General features: G+C 38.5%; 1 protein-coding gene across 1 annotated transcript; it reads right to left on the bottom strand.

Moving 5' to 3' along the window:
- Positions 1–335: 335 nt before the first annotated feature.
- On the bottom strand, positions 336–21,017 carry FOXN1 (forkhead box N1). The gene is made up of 8 exons (XM_035561066.1): positions 20,895–21,017; positions 18,525–19,028; positions 16,466–16,576; positions 10,442–10,569; positions 9,540–9,636; positions 3,465–3,672; positions 2,399–2,926; positions 336–604 (listed from the first exon to the last, which is right to left on the bottom strand). The coding sequence occupies exons 1-8, from the start codon at positions 21,015–21,017 to the stop codon at positions 336–338; spliced, it is 1,968 nt and encodes a 655-aa protein (XP_035416959.1).
- Between the last annotated feature and the right edge of the window lie 228 nt (positions 21,018–21,245).

The raw sequence follows: 21,245 nt of genomic DNA, 5'->3' as shown, positions 1-21,245 counted from the left end.
AAAATCATTAGTTTTCTTCTTATAGTCACTTGTTTCAGGAAGATGCAGAAGATGAGTGGCTTGATAAAATGGTGTTGACCAATACAGTGGTTAACAACATTATCTTTAAATAGTTCTTTTCCATTTTTTTAATTATTATTATTATTATTATTTTTAGTATCTGTAGAAGTTATTAAAGTAAAGCTACATATCCTGCAGGTGAGTTCTGGAAAAAGATCACTCTTATTCCAATGGCCATGGTTTCAGCACTTGTAGCTGACATAAACTGTGTGTGTGTGTATGATGGTTAGGGCTGTATCTGGACAAAAATAATTATAACTAGGATGGCGTGTGGTTCACATTAGTGCTATAGGTTTGGATCCAGAATTACTTAAGTAGGCAGGAGACACTGTATCCAACTCCATAAAGGCAGAGTAAAGGGTAGTCAGCTGTAGGTCAGGCAAGTTGCTGTGCGGAGTTCCGTTTTGCATGTTGATGTTGCTGCTGCCGCCGTTCTCCATCTGGCAATGAGAAGGGAAACACTGGGAAGACGATGGGGATGATGAAATGAGAACTAGGGGATCCACGGCTAGACTGTCATCTTTCAGCTCCTCCCAAAGATTTCCTGTGACAAAACAAAAAGGATCGATTCAACTTTCTTTACTCATGCCTTTTTGAAACGTGGTTTCACGTGAGAAATCAGCAATTATGCAGTTGTGTATGCTTTATGTACTCTTAATCACTTGTGATTGAGAAAGGAGAAAGATGGTTTAGCTAGTTATTATTTGTCTGTCTCCATTATAAATTTAAATCTTAGAGAAAGAAGCATTAATTTAAGAAAATTATTTATGTTGATAATTGGCAAGATTCTGTTGCAAATATATCCTTACTGAAGTGTAACTTCTAGTTGAAGAAAGCACCACGAAAGGGGAAGTCACCTCTGTAATCTTTGTAAGCTACTGAAGACAAATCTGCAAATAATACAGCTGGGCTTCTCATATGCTTATGGCACAGCTTTATCTGGATTACAAACTAAGTTACCGGACATGCAAGTGACCTGAGGAATCAAAAGATCTGAAATATTCATTTTTTTCCTGAATTATGCCAAAATGTTTCCTGTCTTTCCATTGAACATGTCTGTCTCAGTGACAGCACTAAACAAGGTGCCGCAGGAGGGCTGCGTTTCCCATGTCCCTCACTGAAGGTTTCTTTGAAGGGTGCTGGCAGGGATACTGCTGCTCCAAAGCTATACCCATCTTCTGCAGGCTATCAAATGGGATAAAACTTTTGCTTGAAAAAGCTTGATTTTGTGTGTGTGCATAATGATTTTCCTACCAGTGAGAAGGCTTTATCTCAAGTTCCAGAACCTCTGATTTGAGTTTGATAATTTTTTAAAGAAAGAAAGGAAAAAAAGCTTAGGTAAAGGTAAATAACTTAAGGAAGAAGGCAAGTACAGAGGGAAGATGGAATCATACCATATTAGTGAAGCATGCGGAATACTCACACTACAAATGAGCGTGTTAAACTGAATAAAATGGGCAGAGATTAAGTGAAATGAATGGAACGTGAGACCTGGCTGCCTGAAAGAGGAAGTGGCAAAGGATTCAAAAAATTACATTGTTAATCCTGGTAAAGCAATCTGGGCATGGCAGGATTGCAGAATATTTGTGACTGTACAATGGCAAGGTAATTGCATTTGCTGAGTGCTGTGGATTATTAAAATTGCATCTTTTACTCTGTCTTTTAGGCTGCTTTGTGTAACACTGTTTGTCCATGCAGGAAGGCAAACCTTGCGTGCTTTTTGATGCTGCAAGAGCTGCTCGTTTGGAGGCCGCAATTTTTATGTGTTTATATATATGTGTAAACTTGGTATTTTTGATTACTTTTCTTGCATGGAAAGCCATGTTCAAAATCCTATCCATTCAAGATGATTCAGTTATTTAATACTGGGAATTTTGGTGTCAGCATTGCACGATTAAGTATTTAAGAACACCTCAGATAACATAATTATTCAGTGCATAGAACATGTGGGTGCCTGAGAAGCCTGTGAGGGAGTAAAGAGCATTCTTTTGAGCAAAGATATGGGAAGGCTTTGAATCAATATTGATGAAGAAGATTCCAAACGTATTGCAATACATAATATCAGCAATCCTTGGCAAGAGTAAGCAGGGTTGTTTTTTGTAAACCCTGGATGTAAATCCGTAGCTGTCTTGGGAAACTTTTTGAAGACATAATGTGGAATTCCATATTGCACAGAATAACGTAACCTAGTGAGGTGGTGCTTGCGGTGTGCACAATGAGTTCAAAAAGCCAGGTAAAGCTTATTTTTGCTAGTGTTTGCGTTAATGTGGGATGCATTTAAAAAAGGAAGGGGGAAGATGGGGCGAGCCTAGGCCGTGGGAGTACCTTGGATGCCCACCTTGGAGGTCGAAGTCGGTGAGGGACGGGTTGAGAGCATCGATGTCGGTGCTGAGGTCCCCTTCTTGCAGGAGCGGGTCATGCACCGTCCTGGCCGCGCTCTGCTCTGCCAGCACCTTCATGCCACATGCCGGGGGTGTCTGTGCTGGCAGCGGGGAGTCCTGACTGATGCCGGGCTGGCTTCTGGCTTCGTTGGGAGCCTCCCCAGAAGGAAACAGCGGCTGGTGCTCGGGCGTCTGCTGCATTAGAGTGCTCGACATGGGAGGGAAGCCCGGTGGTGAGGCGTAGCAGGCGGTTTGCTGCCCTCCCAGCAGGCTGGGTACCGGGTTCTTGACGTGCAGGGCTCCAGGCGTGTGGATGGGATGGAGCGGCGGTGGTACACCGGAGGAAAGAGAGGGCTCGCCTAAGGAGTGGGGTTGGACTGCCATCTGCCTGGAAAGGGATGCGCTTGCAACAGCGGTTGGGCTGCAGGACATGATAGAAGATCTCAGCTTTTCGTTTTTGTCGCCTATCAGCGTGTCAAGCTCTTCTGCAAAACAAGGGGAAAAAAATAAATCCGTAATTGAATTCCTAGCAGAGCCTTAATCTTCACAGTTTGCAGCTGGAATTTTAGTATTCCGCGGGAAAAGGATGAATGGAAAGGCAAACAGAAGTGCAGGCCTTGCAATGAGAACTCCAAAAGCCTGAAATGTTTTTCTAAATTGTCAGTGCTAAGTGCGTATTTAGTAGATTGTTTCCCTGTTTAAAGATTGTGTATTTATCAGTTAATTTAAATTTTTGTTCTGTAGTAATTATTTCAAGGTTGTCTTGACATCTCACTAAACTGCAAGATGAAGAGAGAATTTTTTCTCATTGTAGTGATAAAGTTGTGCTTTTGGGGCCTATTTAGAAGCACTCCTGCAAAACCAGGTCTTATTTAATTCTGCTTTTTTAAACATATGTTATGGAAAAATTCTTAAATGTTTTCCTAAATTATGTGTAAATTCTGTTATACAGCTTGGTGCACGTTGCAAAGAAAAGTTCTGGGGACTGCTGTTGGAGAACTAACACACTAATACATTACTGACCTGGCTTTGCCATACTCTTCCTTACAGCAACTGGGTCTTTCCTCTTCCATTTCTGAAGCTCCTCCTGCATCTTATCAATTTTGGCTGGATTCAGAGCCCACAAACAGCCTTTCCGAGAAGAATTGCCTGTCTTGTTTTCAACTTTCTCAAAGCATTTGTTCAAAGATAAGTTGTGGCGCACAGAATTCTTCCAGCCATCTGGAGCTGTCTGGAAAAACAAACCCAATCTAAGAATGGAATTTCAAGGAAAAAAAAAATCCCAAATATATTTCTCCATTTTGACTGGTGAGACTATAAGAAATGCTGATTAGATTATACTTTCTACAATATGAAGTTTGTTTGTTAGAAGGAAGCCACAAGAAATGTTAGAGTCACGTTGTGCAGGAAGGGAGGAATCTGATAAAATAGTAATCGATCTAAGCAGGAAGGTTGGCCTTGTCAGAGGGGCTGCTAGAGTTTTAAGAGTGAATTTGCAAATCACAGGAATTAAGACTGTAAAGAACTATATTCTAGAACTGTGAAGTAACAGGAAATCTGTCTTCTAAATCTGTTTTGGAACAGGTGGAAAAACTTCAAACACATAATTGAGGGACTACATGCTACTTGGACTCAAATTAAGTGTCCAGGCAGATTTCAAAAGAATTTTAGCCTGCTGCTGTAGGTGTAACATTGTATACTAGCCAATTATATCACCAAATGGTTTAATTGCAAACCCTACAGATGAGATACAGGTTTCTACATCTGATCACTGGAACCTTTTGCTTTACGTTTATTTTTAACTCAGTAGTGGAAGCTGGAAGGCTCTTTAAACTGCACAGCACGTGTAAGCTTCATTAAAATTATTCCTCCATTCTTATTTAGGTGTTTGCTAATTAATGAGGTGTAAACAAAATTCCCTCCTTACTCTGAGGGCAGTTTTGCGTTCAACTGCAAGAATGGAAAAAAGAAGAAAACTTGGGGCCAAAAAGTCTTCCTCCATTTTCTCAGTTTTATACGGAGATGTACATACATATATGATAGATTTTAAAGCATGTTTCTGCAAATTGGGAAATAGTTTTGGCTCATAATTATCTATTGATGTACTTTTAAATGTTTTTTTTTTCTATTTTCAATAAGACAACATTTTTAAAAGTTTTCTCTTGATCTGACTTTAAAGTTTGAGACTCTTGGTCATTAAGTAAATTGGCTTACATTTTTTCCTGTTTGTTTTTGATTTTTACTTTTTTTATTAACTTATTTTCAGTTCTTTTTCAAGCAATAAGAATTGCTGAAGAGAATATGAGGGAAGCACTCAGAAGAAGGTCATGCTCAGATTCTGGTGGGAAACGCCTGTTAAAATTGATCTTGAAGAAATGGCACTGTACTATTTTATTGCATATAAGTTTTTACGGAGCTTTGTTTGTTTGATTTAACTCCTTTCTGTTTACTTAGTCATGCAGCCAAAAGATACTGCCCATCATGTTTAGGCTTTGTAAATTAGTGTGCTGATTCGTATCAAAAGATTCCTACAGCAAATTCCTGATGTGTCACTTCCTTGCTTTTCTTTTGGTAGGTGCTGTACAATGCTGTTGGTTGCACGTGTGAGCAGAACTGCCTTAGCTCACTGCCACTGCAGTATAATTATAAAAAAGAAAGGAGCAGGAAAAATGACTTGGCACCTAATGGTAGGAATCAACAATCTGAGAAACACAGCTCCACTGTAACAGATGCAACTGCTGGTTCAGCTAGACTTCTTCCCCTGTCATTGTAAGATCAGGATTTCATTTTATGTTTATTTTTTTTAAATTAGCTTTACCTGTGTTGGTCAAATGATATTTGCAGAGATGAGAGAAGAAATCTCTAGTGAGAATGACTTTAGAACTCATTAGATTACAAAGAAAGATCTTCAGTACAGGTGTATGTGAAGCCTTTTTTCTTTTTCTGTTTTTTATAACTAATTTTGAATACTTTTCTTGTTCCCCTCCAAAAAAACAACAGCAACAAAAAAAACAACTCATCTGTGTGTCATGTGAATTAAAAGAAATTAAACAACTCTCAAAGGCATGTGAAGTTGCCAAAGTGCTACTCACTATCGATCTATATTCATGGATGCAAAATATGTCATAATTATTTATATTTATTTATAAAAGTAAAAAGTGGTCTTTCATAGCTTGTTGTGAAAGTCTGTCTCATGCAATAAGGAGTTAATAGCCCAACTGAAGAATCTGAGGGTCAAGTATAATGCTTTCTTCATTAAAAGTATTGATTGGTTGTGAAAGTTGAAAACATGATGTTAACTAAAGCAGAAAGTATTTTCCTTTCATAACAGCAAAGTTCCTACCCTTTTGGCCCACCTGATGTCAGCATTTCACTATTTTGTTAGCCAGTCCCATAGGTGAGACACCCTGCATTTCTATTTTTAAAAACAAACCAACAAAAATACCAAACCCGACACTTCTGCCACAGGGTAACACCAAAGATGCTCATCAGTGTTTCTCCCTTGCAGGTCATATTCAAACTATTTTCTGCCAGTTCCAAAAGTAAATAAAACTTTCTAGGTAAAATGTGCACTTAGGTTCTGAATGAGCTAACCTGAAGGAATATTCATGTTTCTTGATGTGTGTGAGTCTACGGATCCCTCTGTATCTAGACAGGATAATTGGTGTTACTGCTAAGCCCCAGAGAAGACGGGAGTGGCATGTGTTTCTCAGAGCTTTTCAGAATGTGTGGGGGTGTAAACTGTGAGGTAGTTTTAGAAATGTAAAAGCAAAAAGTACACAGATTTATTCTGGAGACTAGTGCCAAGAGTTGAACAGGTTCTTGCATTAAACGTGGTATTGCTGAGCAGAGAAAAATAGCTGTTTACCTAGCTGGGCCCTGAAGGAACGCTACAGCAGCGTGCTCCTGTTACTGCTCTGCCACCAGTTTTTTTAAGTTAATATTTGGTTCTGTGTTAATGAACTGAGCTTCGGCTTCTGAAGTTGCTCTCGTACAATTGGGATCCCTTCCTAGAGCTTGTTTTTGCCATTGATACATTCAGAGTAGTGGGGAAGAAGGAATTTGACAGAGCAAGAAAATACTTGCTGCTGTAGGTCCGTCCGACCACAGACCTCCCTAACCTCTTGGACCACTGGCAATAACTCCAATTAACAAGATTAAAGCTTTGTGTTAGACTCACTAATCACTACAAAGAAAAAAAGGATGACAAGCAAAAAAATATTATTGTGCAGACCCATTGATCCTGACCGCCTCTTGAAGTTTAAAGAGTTCAGTGATCTTGCAAAACCCTTTCTCTTTAAATCTAGGTCTCAAGAGAAGGGAGAGGTACATCAAAGAGTAATTCAACTTCAGCTGTGTAGATTTTTTTTTTTTTTTAAGGACGTAGGAGTTGGATTGCTCTGTTTCAACTAGAAATGAGATTGTTGCATCATAGAAACTAAATTTGCTGCGGCAGCGAATACGAGTTAATTTGACTAGGCTTGTATCATCTAATGTCTCCCAGCAAGATTCGATGTACACTTGTACTCTGTTTCTCTCCTACTTAAATTGCTTCCCCTCCCCCTGTTGAATCCTGCTATTTAGTGAGTTATAGTATAAACAACAAAATGTCCCTTGCCGATTTTTACATTACTTCATCTTTCTGAACTTTCCCCAAAAGAGGGAGGATAGAGAATATTAGCTTTTGCCATATATTGGTAATTCCACGGGCTGTTGTAAAGACCAGAAGTAGATAGGGCTTAGTCCTTATAGACATATTTTCTGTGCTTATTTTAAGGATGTTTGGGATGAAACTATTCAATCATTTTTCTGTATTTGTAAGTAAAATGCAAAAATAATACTGTTGCAAAATACTGGATGTTCCAGTAATAACCTCTGCACCATTCTTTTCCTATGGTGCATATGAAAGCACTAACCTCATTCTCATTGACTTTTAAATGATTTAAGAAAAAGACATGAGGATCTGCAAAAGAACCCTTCCAGTGGAACAGGCAGGTCTTGATAATTAAGAAGAGAAAGGTTTAGATTAGGTATAAAACAGTTATTTAAAGCTGTAGGAAAAGTATACACAAGGCACAAATGAGCATATGTATACACACAGACAGATGAACACGTACCTATATATGTGATATTTGGAAGTATCACCATATAAATAATACACGATACTTGCATACAATGTGTAGTTGAGGAAAGGATGTATGTCTCCCAAATATTTCTACTGTTTCACAATGCCCTTAACTTCAGGACCAGGAAGATGACACCTTGCAGAGTTACAGTCTTGGGTATACTCTGTGCACGTTGGCAGCAGCAGCATTTAATTTGCAAGCTGCTGATTAATTTTATTAATCAGATGTATTGTAAGACAAAGGAGAATTAATTGCAGTTTGGTCTGATCAATAAAAGTGGGTATGCTGTTATGCCTCTAAAACTTATTTTTAGTATTACCACCTGTGTGTCTGAAACTTATTTATGCTTTCTTTCTAGAAAAAAAGTAATCAGACAAGGATGTGTTACTTTGCTTTAGATTGTATAATTTGTGCTTTATGCTAAGAAACATAGTTCTGCAAAACACCGGTTTCAAAATGTGGTGGTCCAGGACCTTTTTCACAATTCTCTAATTATTTTCCTTTGTGTTATTAGTGTTTCCTGCAACTAGCGGCAAATGCATGGAAAACAGAGCTAATATTTTAGGGCTGAAATAAAAATCTCTCTCTTGCCATGTGCCATTCTACCCATTTTCCTTTCCCCACTTACATTGTCATCAATACTTAATTTCGTGTGTGTTTAGCCTAAAATCATTTGTGTCCGTGTGACTTAAAAGAAAAAGAATATCGAGTGCTTCAGATTTATTCCATGGATTGTAACTAGTGGTGTTGTCATGGGATACTTCTTGAATTAGGATGGTAGGGCTCTCTTTTTTTCTGTTCCCTTTTCTTACTTGTAATAAGTAATAGGGTAGCTGATGATTCCTTTGGGAGGAAAGCTGGAATTCTGGGAATACAGAAGTGTCATGAAACCTAACAGTTCATCCATCATGATAATGTGTTTTCTTGTTCTCTGATTACTGACAGGTTCACTTTTATTTGTTTTGCAGGCACTCGTTATCCTCAGTTAAGATCCGAAACCTTTGAAAAAATGTATCAGATTATTCTTAGTAGTCTTTTCTTGATACAAATGATAGAATTGCCTTTCTGTAGTTGCATTAAATCCATTTGAATTTCTGCATGTTTGTTAGAAATAGGAAACCGGACGGACTCGTGTTGGTTAATTTTTGGTTTTGGGTCTTGTTCACAATTGTAGGTCACTCGGTCTGGAATCTTAGTGAGGTGTTTTTGGAGAATCGGCAAGAATAAAGCTCTGTGTTGAACAGCAGCCGACAATTCAATTATAGCTCTTTTAGAAATGTAACTGTAATCCTTCTGCTCTGGGATCGTGTGCTGACTCATCTCCTTCCACTCACCTTCCATGTGCAAGAAGCCATTTTCTCTTAGAGCACGGATTTAAATTTCAATAGCACCTGGTGCAAACCATACACCCATACCTTCACCAGCATCACAGTGTAATTATGAGCTTAGTACCATTTATCACGTATTATAGTTTTCTTTGTACAAGTGATGAGGTTGCCTAAGATGGATATCCCAGTTCCAGAACAGAGCAAGATAACCTCGAACCTCTGCTTCCACGTGAGTCCGGAGGTGCTATTAATGGCAGAGGAAGCCACAAGACCAGTTCTGCCTGTATTTGAGATCTGAGAGGAAGGGATGGATGTTGTTTTTGAAATTATTTATCCTTTTTATGAGTTGTTAGTGAGGAGTGGCCACTCGTTATCTACGCAAGCTCAAAGCTGGAATGGTTCTCAGTATATTTTTGTGTTAAATATTATCACATACTATATATATTCTGCCTAGGCGTGGAATAAAATGCTGGGTAGTTTATGATCATAGAGGTGTATAGTTGTTATGATATTCATCTAGTAAGAAAATAAGTTTTTTTCCATCTTGAATCCCCACCATTACTCCCCCTGATACCAGAGAAGCTTACAGACAGTGAGAGTGAGCGAGAGATTTTTTTTTTCCCCCCTGTAAATGCAGAACTCACCTTAAAGTAAGGAAAGTGTTCTGTCATGAAATTGTAAATCTCACTGACTGGCAAACTCCCTGTCTTGCTGTTCTTGAGTGCCATGAAGATCAGGATGCTTTAGGGAGAGAAAGAAAAGTATTTAAACCTGTTCTGCTTGCCTGTTCAGAAGCAGAAAGAAAGGCAATGTTTTTCACAGTGCTTGTAATTACTGTGGCTTTCACTGTCACAGCATGAATAGGGATGATGCTTAAAGTTTCCACTTAGCTGTTTACAAGCAATCTCCTTATGTTGCATAACTTTTAGAGTTAATTGTCAAGGTAGAAGGTCCAACCTGAGTTTCAAATAAAGTAATAGGAAGTGGAATCAAGACAACAACCTTTAAATCCTGGCAGGGTGCATTTTTTTTAAGGTTGTGCTTGAATACTTAAATTGATACAGGGCACACAGTGAGTATCAGACTGACAATGACAGCCAGTATAATTAACATTTGTCTAATCTACTTCACTAGACTGCCATTTGGGGGCTAAACCTACGTGGTAACTAGCATATCTGATATGTTTTCTAGGCATTTCCTTACCCTAGTAAACAGGCAAAAAATAGGGGTATTTTCCAGGACCTGTATTAAAGCTAAGCATGATTAGTCTTGTGCTGATGAAACTTGCAACACCTAAGATTTTGTATTAGAGAAACGTCTAGTTTTCTGTGGGTGATCAAGACTGTTCACATGTTTTACAGCATTTCATTTCCCTCTGCTTTGGCCCCAGAGTCTGGAACATCTTGTGATTCATACAAACAGGACAGAGCACACTGGGAACAAGACAAATAGGAGTAAGCATGTTGTCGCAAATTATGCTGGAAATATGCCATGGGTAAACAGTATATTTCCTGTAACACTAGGACTTGAAAAAATATTTTATTACCTGTAGGAGTAGATGGGTTTGGGAAATAGAGGCTGCTGGGATTCTTGACTGCTTTGAGGAGCAATTCTTTGGTACGGGTAGTGTGAAGAAGTAATGTAGGTCACGGGATAGCTGCCTCCAGAGGGATACTGATGATACAAGAAAAGAGATGTCACTTGGCTTAGCAACAAGTTCTCAAAATATTTCTGTATTAATAACAACATTCAACCTTAATTCTGAGGATCTTGTCCTCCATCTACGTTTAACAGCTGTTTTGCAACGGCAGACCTAAAGTCTTTCTAGCATGATATTGAAAAACATTAGTGTTACTAGTTAATGCTTAAGAAGTGGAAGAAACAGGGCGTGTATGAAAAGAAACTGCCTGGGATTTTGGCTGCTACCAGATCCTTTTGCAGTGTGTTTTGTGTTGAAGTGCGTAGAAAAAGTACTTGCTTTTATTATTGCCTGTTATGTTCCTGAGTTCTTGTGAAGTATGGGAGTCATTGTACTCTATCTGTCGTCTCCAGATAATGCATAATTTTATAGACCTAAAGCATCTCCACCTTCAGCTATCCCTTTTCTAGTTGAAGTATCTTAGCCTGCTCACCCTCCCCAGAACATTGCACTACGCGGACAAATAAATTAATGTTGTAACTTTATACAAATAAATAAAAAGGACAGAACAAGCTACTTTGAACAATGTGCATCATAGAAAAAGAAACCTAAGTAAAGCCACTGAAAGTGTAAGAAGCAGCAGCAAAGTTTTGACTGAGTCTTGTTTGTTTCTGTGCTGTTTTTTTCTTTTTGCTGGAGAGGGATACACCAAGGCAAAAACCCAAAGTGTATGAAATCTGCTCCCAAGAGAACAGCATCCCAAAGCATCTGTTCTGTTTGCTGTTATCAGGCAAGACAGTAAAAAAAACAAAACAACAACAACAAAAAAAACACCCACCAAACAACAACAAAAGCTTTTGTTCATGAATGGCATCAGAATATGTATTAAAATGAATTTATTATGGAATAAGTTAGTAATGTCATTCCCTGGGTCAGGAGAGTGGCTTATGAGACATTTCTTCCTTCCCTGCCTCCGGGAGCCCAGACGGGTTTTCGTGTTGCCTGACTTGTGCTGAAGCTGTGAGGCTACTCTGTGTAGGATCCCTTTATAATCAGCAACAAGAGACAGGCTTCTGCAAGAGGCCAGGACCTTAACTGCTGTTAACCACCACCTCAAGCAGTTTATTTTTCTCCACTTTCTATGTCAGAAACCTAAAGAGAATGAACAGGGCACCTAAAAGGAGATAGCATTTATGCTACCCTCACTCCATCCCTAGGGATGAGCAGCAGAACGCGAAGCTGTCTTGTCTAGAGATCTCTAAGCATGTCCATCTCTCAAGACATACTAAAGCAATGGCTGGCCTATCATGCAATTACCATGATAGAAATATGTGCAATGCAAAAAATAGGTAGAACAGGGCAGATATTCCATATAGATAGTCCTGATTGCATCAGAGTTTCTGCAGGTTTGCTCTCAGTTTTCCATCGCTGCAGCTGGTCACGTATTTTTCTTTTCCCAATTACAGTTTAAACTTGCTGGCAAGCAACTTTTAAGAACAAAGAAGCACTGCCCCGCTAAGGGGAGATACCATCATTTGGCTCTCGGTGAGGGAAAGGCTCCCACTGAACTCGGAGCTTGGTGTGAGAGGAATTTCTGCCTCTTACAGATGAATCTTTCCAGATGCCAGGGCTAGGGCATGGCCAAAATTAGGAATCATGTCACACGCTATTAAAAATCTGCTTGCATGCCTTCGCTAGTACTCAAAGGTTGCTGAGCCATGCTCTGGTGTTTTGCTGCTTACCTCTGGAAATCCTGTGTCATGATTTTTTTTATGGTTCCTCTGAAAGACTATAATGTAACTTTCCAGAGTTGTCAGGAATATTTTCTTGGTAATTAGTTTCTACGTATCCTTAGTTTCTTACTGCCATTCCTATTTTCAGACCAACAGTTTCTGTTGCTCTTGGTCTTTGTCCCCTTAAAAAGCTTGTGAGGGGTTACCACGTGCTTACAAAATATTCATAGTTTATTTCTTTATTCTGGATTCTGAATAATTTATTTCAGTTTCTCAGTAACTTTATTTTATTTTGAGTTTTTTTTTGCCTGCTTGCTTTTATCTTTTTTAATATTAAACTGCCTGAAATGGAATGTGGAAAAACTTACCGAATACACTAATTTGTTTGCTACAGTGAAGAGGGTGAAAGAAATGAGACATTCAGAATTAATCATGTCCTGCCACGTTAAAGTACATACCGGGCAGAAGTGCAGGCTCCAGAGCAGCTACAACCTAATTACCACGTGCAGCTCGGTGCTGCCTGCTTTGTTGCGTTGTGTGCAGATTTTTCACTGGAGTAGAAAACCGGACAATTCATGCAATAATTCTGATTTTATTGGTTTCAGTGGCTCTTTGAAAGGAAAGGACACTAAGATGGGGCTGGTTGTGATGTTGTCACCAAAAACCAGAACTGGGTGTTTTAAGGATTATTTCTCTTTTATTGGATTCATTACTCCTTTTTGAGGGAACAGAGGCTGGGGAATGGTCTGGTACGACAGGCTTGAGCTGGTTTTACAGTCGCACAACTGGCATGAAAGGTGTCAGTGTTTTATGGTGGGTGGGTAGGTGACTTCAGTGAGTGTCTGCTATTTCTTTCAGGTCAATAAGAAGTAATTTTTCATCTGAGTCACCATTTGTGTTGTGTCCAGCAAAGGGGAAGGTGAGGCCATTTTATCATTTGGACAAAATTAATGAAGGAGTCCACCTCTCTCATCCCTCTAATGAAAAGTGAGGCATAGTTTGAACATCCTTCACTCCAGGCTAGGGGGCCCGTTCTCCTGAGCTTCACTCCCTCCTGATTTAAATCGCTCTGATCCATTCACATTTGAAATGTAAAACATTAATAGTGGAGCTGCTTCATGCCAAATATATTATTCCATTTCTTCTCACTCTTGTATCACTGTTCATTCCTACGATTATGGCACATGGACAGCAATTCTGCCTGTTGAGACTTTGGCAGCTCATACCTCTCATTTTTCCTCTCTGAGTGGTACGATGTGTTGCTGTGCACTTACTATAGTAACACAAAGAAGCACAAATACTGGAAAGTCTAACAGAGACCTGCTGCTTGTGAGAGATCTGTCCCAGTGCCAACCTGCAGGTGCATGGAGGACTTTCCTCTGGTGTAGTGCTTGTTGTATCTTGCTCCCAGAGGATGTTTCAGCTGTATCATTGCAGGCTTTTTGGATGTGCTTAACCCCCATGGGCAGTAAGAGTACTGGTGTAAAAACTGCAGTGACAGGGGGAGGGTGCTCGTTTCAGAATGAGTAAAAGGAATTAAAAATATTCAAATGAATTAACAAGGTAACTGGAGCTAAAATGTAGACGAAAATGACATTTATACTGCCTGTGAGATGTATGGTGCTGTGGCACATTCATAATGTCTGTGCTGCAGTCCCACCAGGGAGCTGGTTTATAATTGCAGCAGAGCTTTTGTGGCAAGTTAATCCTGCATCTGGGACCCATTTCCTCTAAAACAGTAATAGTCAAATCAATCAATTTGTAAATTAGGATGGTAGTGTAACATCACCTTTCTTTTTATTCTGTTTTGATTTCGTTATTACCTTTTATGACTTCTATGAAGTCCTAGGCTAACCAGAAAAAGAAAAAAAAAATTAATTACGGTGGTGCTGATAAGAATTTAAAAGATCGTTAAAGATAGTTACCTTTGCCAAATGTTAGGGGAAAAAAAAAAAGGTAAATTCTGGCTAATGGAAAGCCAGAGTAAGGGAAAAAGGCAGAAGTGAGGTTATTCTCTAGCCTCCCCACACCTATTTAAGCTTCTATATACTTCCAGAGCTTTGCAAGGTTACCCAAGGAGAGCAGTGGGTATAAAAAGCCCTTTATATTGAAACTATTTGAACTTCAGCACTACCTGGATGCCCTGTGCACGTTGGTCTGCCCTTGTGCAAAGTGTACAAACAAGTAGTTGAAGTGGACCTCTGTGCCCCGGAGTTAATCTGATTTAAATGCAAGGTCCACTTAGTGAAGAGAGGCTGTCCAAGGCTGAGGGAGCAGGAAGAAACAGTTGTAGGATTTGAGGGGCCTTGCTGAGCTGCCTTGTCATGCCATCCTGCTGATGGCTTGGACTCTCTGACGTTCAGAAGGGCCTTAAGTCCCTGAAGGTCTCCCAGTGACTGATACAGTTACGCAGTTTTACTCATTCCTCTCTTAGTGTTTATGTCTTATAACAATGAGACACCTCCCTTTACATTTCAGTAGACAGGTAGGGGATTTACAAGCATGAGACGCAGAGCTTAAAAAACATGGAATACCACTACAGGTGTACGGAGTAACTTCATTCTTCCTTAGCAATGTTTTACAAAACTCTGACAAATGTAATTCTGAAGAAGTTATTTTTGATGGGTAATTTACTTTTATCAATGGTCATAAATTCCTACATGTGGACATTCTTGTTCTTTACAGTCATTCAGCATCTATATGCAGATATTACTTAAATTTTCTCATAAAGAAAATCATGTCAAAAATAAACTTACAGATATACATTTCATCATTGGGGACTAAATCCTTGGGATGAATGGTATGATTAGTATTTCAATGACTCAGGCTGGTCGCACCATATGAATTAACAATCCCAATGAAATATCCCACAGTAATCTTTTTGTTTTTCTATGGTTTTACATCACTGCTCTGCTAGTCATGTTTTTTATGCTTCTTGAACAAGTTGGATGAGATGGAACAATTGATTCCGCAATATCAGTCATCAGTCAGTGGGATCTCAAGAGTCCTAACTAAAGTGTGAGCTTTTATATTCAAATGTTATATATAAATATGAGTTTGGTGTGTGTGTGTATATATATATGAGTTTTGGTAGTTGTGTTATTTCCACCTTTGTATCTGAAAAATAGTCATTACCCTAATTTCACGTTAACTATTTTTTTAATAGAGTGTTTCAAGCATATTTTTTATCTCCCCAAACATCTCACTTACTGAAAATTTTGTACGTTACAGAGTTACAAAGTTTTGTACACTACTTGAGCACAAAAGAGGAAAATGTCAACGCATGGAACATCATCTATGTTTACATATAAAGAAACACTTAAAGACATGTAAGAGTCATGAAGATGACTTTCTGTAATATACACCCTCCCTGTATGTCAAATTTTCAAAGCTCAGTAGACTATATTCACAAACTTCTATAAATGTGTACTAGCATCACATTTAAGGTTGAGATGTATGTATGATTTTACAAAGATACTAGATGCATGCTGCTTTGAAAATAAGAACTGACACATATTCAAATGACTTCCAAACACATGTAGAAAAGCATTGTGTCAGTTACTCCTGTGTATCTGCAGTATTAATGATATAGTTACATTATGGAAGAACGACCTTCATATCGTGCATTCTCATGCATCATCAGCATTATACTCAATTATGCTTCAGCTGAATAATCTTTCACTGGGGATGATGTAACAGTCAAAAGATTGCAAAAGAGATTTGTGTGCCATCAAGCAAAAACAGAGTGAGCATCATTGCTTTAAAAGTGTTTTTCTATGTTGGATCTAGATTATAAGTATACAGTTACATATTTAATATTTTATTCTGAAGTTAGAACACAGTAAATGCCCTGGGATCCTGAAATGCCAATAGTTATACGGCAGTAAATGGCTATGCCAATAAATTAGTTGTTTTCAAAGCCAATTTTCTTGAGCAAAATGGTGAAAATATAAATAAGCAGTACTAAGTTCCATTTTTACAAATTTTTTTTCTGAATGACCATTTTAAAATGCATTTAGGTATGGTTCTCTTGAGATCTCATTGTCGTAAACAAAATGTCTGTATATGAACACAAACTAACCCACAAATACAAATTTAGTAGGTATTGTTTCATCTATCTTTTTTGAATTATTACCATAAGTACTATACTATTAAAGTGCAAGAAATACAGCATTTCTTTTCTACATATTGTACTGACCTGATGGAAAGGATGTGAGGGGCAATACATCTGCTGCACTTGAGGCTGATAGCAATACAAACCCGGCTGCCCTTCCAGTGGGGATGTCCTAAGCTTGATGTCTGAATCCTGCTAGAAAATATTTAGGGAAGGCCTTATTAGAAAAAAACACCTCAATTTAAAATAAAATAATCCCATCAATTTATACGTTATGCTTCATACTTCTTTGGATTTGATTTGTTCACAATAAGTCTTGCACAGAATCTGTTTTACACTCTAGCGGAGTACAAGAAGAAACATTCTTTCATTTATGTAATTACTGATTTTAAAAAGGAAATCCCAGTTCAAATTCCATACAGAAAAACAATTCAGAAAATGTCACTTGCAGTTTTATTTTTTCCCCCGCATACACAAACTGCATGCTCCACTTTTCATTCCTGAGTGTGCACGTGTCTCTCCCCTTCTTTTCCATACTCCTTGATTTTATCTTGCGGGCTGTCAGTAACTCAAGCTATCACTGAAGTTCTGTGATTAGGAAGAGGGTAAGTGGTTAAGCACACCATTCCCCGCAGTGTTTATTATGTAGTGCCCTTCTCCGTGGGCCAAGGGACTGACTTCAGTTTGCCTCCCAAACTTAACAACTGTGGCTAGGAATTCTCTTCTGAGAGATGGGCACATGGGCATTTTATTTCAAGGAACACATAGCACTAAAACTTCTGTTTCAAAGCAGGGCCATAATGATTATCTTTTATGGTATAGATTAGTGTAGGGGTGCCTACTGGGCTTATTCTCCTTAGGAGTTGGACTTGATGATCTTTATGGGTCCCTTCCAGCTCAGGATATTCTATGATTCTATAATTTGGTATCCTAGCATCAAGCAAATGCCACATCCAGTAGTGACAATTGTCTGTGCTATTTTGGTGACCATAAGATGTTTTTTTTTTTTTATCCAGAAATATCAACTTGCCAGCAGCTTATAAGCTATTTAAGAGCTTTGAAGTTGCACAATAACTGAACTACTGGAGACATTAAGAAGCAGCTAGCATTTCCCTGAGTAGTCAGAGGTGCTTCGTATAGGGCCACCTGTGGTGCTAGCTTTACATTCTCTGCATCTTGCAGCTCAGGAATTTGGGAAGAAAATGGTGTGTATATATATATATATATTTCATAAACTGATTACAGGTTTTGCATTAGACTCATCTGATCTAGAGGATACATTATTCATCCAGGAAATAAGAGATTTAGATCAACTTCCTCCTTAGCTTGAATAGTTTCATTCTGCAGGTACGTAATCTGAAAACATCCCCTGTCCCCTGGTAAACTGTTTTAATCCATTTAATTTTTTTTAACCCCTCTTCCTTTCAGTAATCCTTGAATTCTTTGGGTCACAACCAGTTTAGAGCCATTGGTTAGGGCCCTCTCCTGGCAGATGTAGTCATTGGTTTTTATCTGCACTATATTATAAAGATATGCTTTACACTTTGCATTGCAGCAAAGATAGCTTGTGGAGTTACTAGAGTGTGATTTCCCTTTCTCTTCAGGGATCTCTGTGCTTCCCCAGACTGCCTCTATCCAGTATCTGAACTACCCCTTGTACCTTTACACTCTACATACCACAAACAGACCTTGCATTTAATTTTAAGTAGGATTGATGTCTTAGAGCTTCTCTTCTATTTATGCCAAGAAAAGTGCAGGTCAGCTAAGGTGCTGTAACAAATCTATATGCGTTCTTAGATGCACATGTCCTTGTGCTTGAAACATTGTTTTGTGAACTTTTGTTCCTTGAGAACGCTAATTGATTGACAGTGATATAAACCTGTTGTCAGGGAGGATTTGAATTTTTAACTTTCATGTCTACTGGAAAATACTTTCCCCTGTGCATCTTTCTGAAGACTTTTTCAGTAGGGAAAGTCAATAAAATAGGGAGATTTGACAATTAAATCTACATATCTATCCTGAACTCTAGCCTGTAACTTCAAGAGACCAAATGTATGCGTAGTTACATTGAGATAAGAAAATAATTCCAAAAGCATAATTTTGGCATTGAAAACAGGAGAAAAAATGTAGAAAAGATACTGACCATGACTTGTGAACTGTGATCTTGACCTGGGGTGCTGTACTGGAGACTGTTACACCATGGTTGTTCGGAGGAGATGTTAGGAATGTGAGTTGGAAATGACTCTGACTCGTCAGGGCCTGTAGATCCCGGTAGACCCTCAAAACAGTCAATGCTTCTAGCATTTTTGAAAGGTGGACCTTCTGGTGGGAGGGCTTGATGTGCTTCCTGGAACACATCTTCACTGATCTGCCTCTTGTAGGGGTGAAAGGGGTTTCTGCTGCTCTTGAGAAACCTGTCATAATTTCCTACAGTACTTTCCTCATAACTGTACCGCCTGAATTTTTCAGCGCTGAAGGAGACTTTAAATTTGTTCTTGCCACAGTGGATTCCTTGGCTTGTAGGGTATCTCCCATGAATTTGATCCTGGGCTGGAGAAGCGGGGCTGGGGCTGTGAGAAGACTCTGAACTTTTCCTTTCTGTCCTGCCATCCGACTCATATGCTTGGCAGTTATAACTGGGATTATCCTGCAAGGAATTATTGGCATTTATTTAGGATTAGGATGAACAAGTATTTTTCCAGCACATTAAAAATTATATTATTGACAATAAATACCGAGAAGCCCTGAAAGGTCTAAAAGGTTTTTTGGTCACCTAGTATCCAAAACTGTTCAAAGGTAAATTAATAAAAGAATTGAGAATCCTAATTTGTGCAACTATCTGGGAAAAATAGGATGTCTTAGGCAACTTTTGACTAGTTGATCTGACAGTTCCAGGGAAAAGATGATGTATGATCAAGTGATGAAAGATTAAATGACAGGAATATGATAAGTGCAAATCTTGTCCTATACAAGTTTAGTCAAATAGGCTTGATCTCATTCTCTGATGGTGTTACAAGCTGCCAGATATGCTGCTGGTTACATCACTTCCTTTCATTAACATAGCCACACTCATTCTCTGAGACATGTAGGCTCTAGGCAGACATTTTAACCTTCGTCCTGTCTCATCTCCTCCCTTCCCTTTTGCACTTTAGCAAAAAGAAAATAATAGCTACTGAAGGGCTCTTTAATCTAGAGGAGAAAGGCTTAACGAGGACTAGTGTCTGGATCCTGAAGCTGAGCACATTCAGCTTGGAAATTATGCATATTTTTCCTGACATCAAGGATGAGTAACAACTCGGATGCCTTTTGAGAACGCATGTTTAAGTCAAGAGCAGGTTATTTTGTTTGAGGGGGAAATGAAGGGGAAAATGTAATAATATCCTGTGATGAACCAGAAGTCAGGTTGGATTATCAGATAGTCCCCTTTTCCCCTTCCATCTCTAAGTCCAACTTGCTCTTAGAGTGTTTTGGGAGAACAGGTAAAGGAGTATATTCCTTCATGGAAGAACCCGATTTGAAGAAGTCCCAAAGGGAAGTTAGCATAAAACCCAGTGTTGTCTGCAGAGTGGAACATGGCAGAGCTTTTTCATTCATCTGCACGTGGGTCTGTGGGTCAGAGATATTGATTTAAGAACTTTGTTCTATCAGGGATTCCTGCAGAAAGCAAATCTGACCTCGTGACACTTTCTGGCTTCTCACATCAACATGAATTTGTTCTGTTTGTAACTTCTTAAATTCCTTGCTCATCTCTGTAGTTCTAGCGCATGTGTTTATGATATCTCATGTTAAATGAGAATTAAAAAAGCACCTATATTTAGTTATATAAAGCTATATGAAAAGCAGTGCTGTCAATTCTCCACCTGAAACTTTCATAACAGAAGCATAACATTGGTTATTTTGCTGTCTGATGAAAAATAATAAACTGGGTGGTTTACATAAATTTGTCAGAGTAAGGCAGCAAAAGCACAACATTCTTAGTTGTACTTCTGTTATGAAAGGTAAACGTGGTGAATATAAAGGCAACAGGAGAGAGATCACTTGATTCCAAAAGAGTCAGAAGGAATTCTGTAGTGCAAGATATTTTCCACTGACAGGGAATGGACAGAATGTCTTGATGTATTTTTTTTAATTATTATTATTATTTTTTTACATTTTAAGTAGAAATAGGATGAAAGTTACTTTAAGTGTAGCATTTTCACTGGATTAATATCTAGCTAGATTGCTTGTTTTGTTTTTAAAATAATAGTAGTTAAAAAAAAAAAGGAATAAGAATTGAGTAAAACATTTTTTGTTATATATGTTTAATTTTAGTTACTAGGGATCAAATGGGAAATGGACCATGGAGCTTAAAATCAACTCAGAACACTAAATAAGATTTCTACTCTTCAAAAATAAAACTTTCAGTGTTTACTTTGCTGCCAGTTAAGTATGCTGGGATTTAGTGTAGGAGCTACTAAATATTCTGAGATTGTGTCTCTGAGGAAAGAGAACTGAACTGGGCCATCTTACTCACAGTTTGCTGAACTGGGGATATTGAATCCCCCTGTGTCTTCATGAAGTCTTCTTGTTGGTCCCTTTCCAGAGTGTCCGAAGCAGAAAATTTAATATTAGATTGATCTTGAAGTAGTGAAACCATTACCAAGTCCACTTCAGATAGAAATCCTGTTATAATGAAATCAAATTACAATAAATATTGTCTTAAACATAAAATGTAAAAGAAACCATCTTGTTACTGAACTAGACAGTAGTAGATATCCAGCTAGACATTAACGTAACCTGCAGAATTCCTCATACATTTAAATTTTTTCTCTAGCTCTCAGAGAAGTGTTGTTTAGGTATAATTACAATGAAGATGTGATAGTCT

This window comes from Cygnus atratus, chromosome 20 (genome assembly GCF_013377495.2).
Source record: "Cygnus atratus isolate AKBS03 ecotype Queensland, Australia chromosome 20, CAtr_DNAZoo_HiC_assembly, whole genome shotgun sequence".
NCBI lineage: Eukaryota > Metazoa > Chordata > Aves > Anseriformes > Anatidae > Cygnus > Cygnus atratus.
This window is presented reverse-complemented; position numbering and strand designations above follow the sequence as displayed.

Coding starts and splice junctions, on each gene's coding strand:
- FOXN1 (XM_035561066.1), bottom strand. CDS start 21,017: ATGGTTTCACTACTTCAAGATCAATCTAATATTAAATTTTCTGCTTCG. Junction 3,673..9,539: donor AACACTTTCCTTACTTTAAG/GTGAGTTCTGCA, acceptor TTGTTTTTCCAG/ACAGCTCCAGATGGCTGGAA. Junction 2,927..3,464: donor GAAGAGTATGGCAAAGCCAG/GTCAGTAATGTA, acceptor CTTGTTTTGCAG/AAGAGCTTGACACGCTGATA.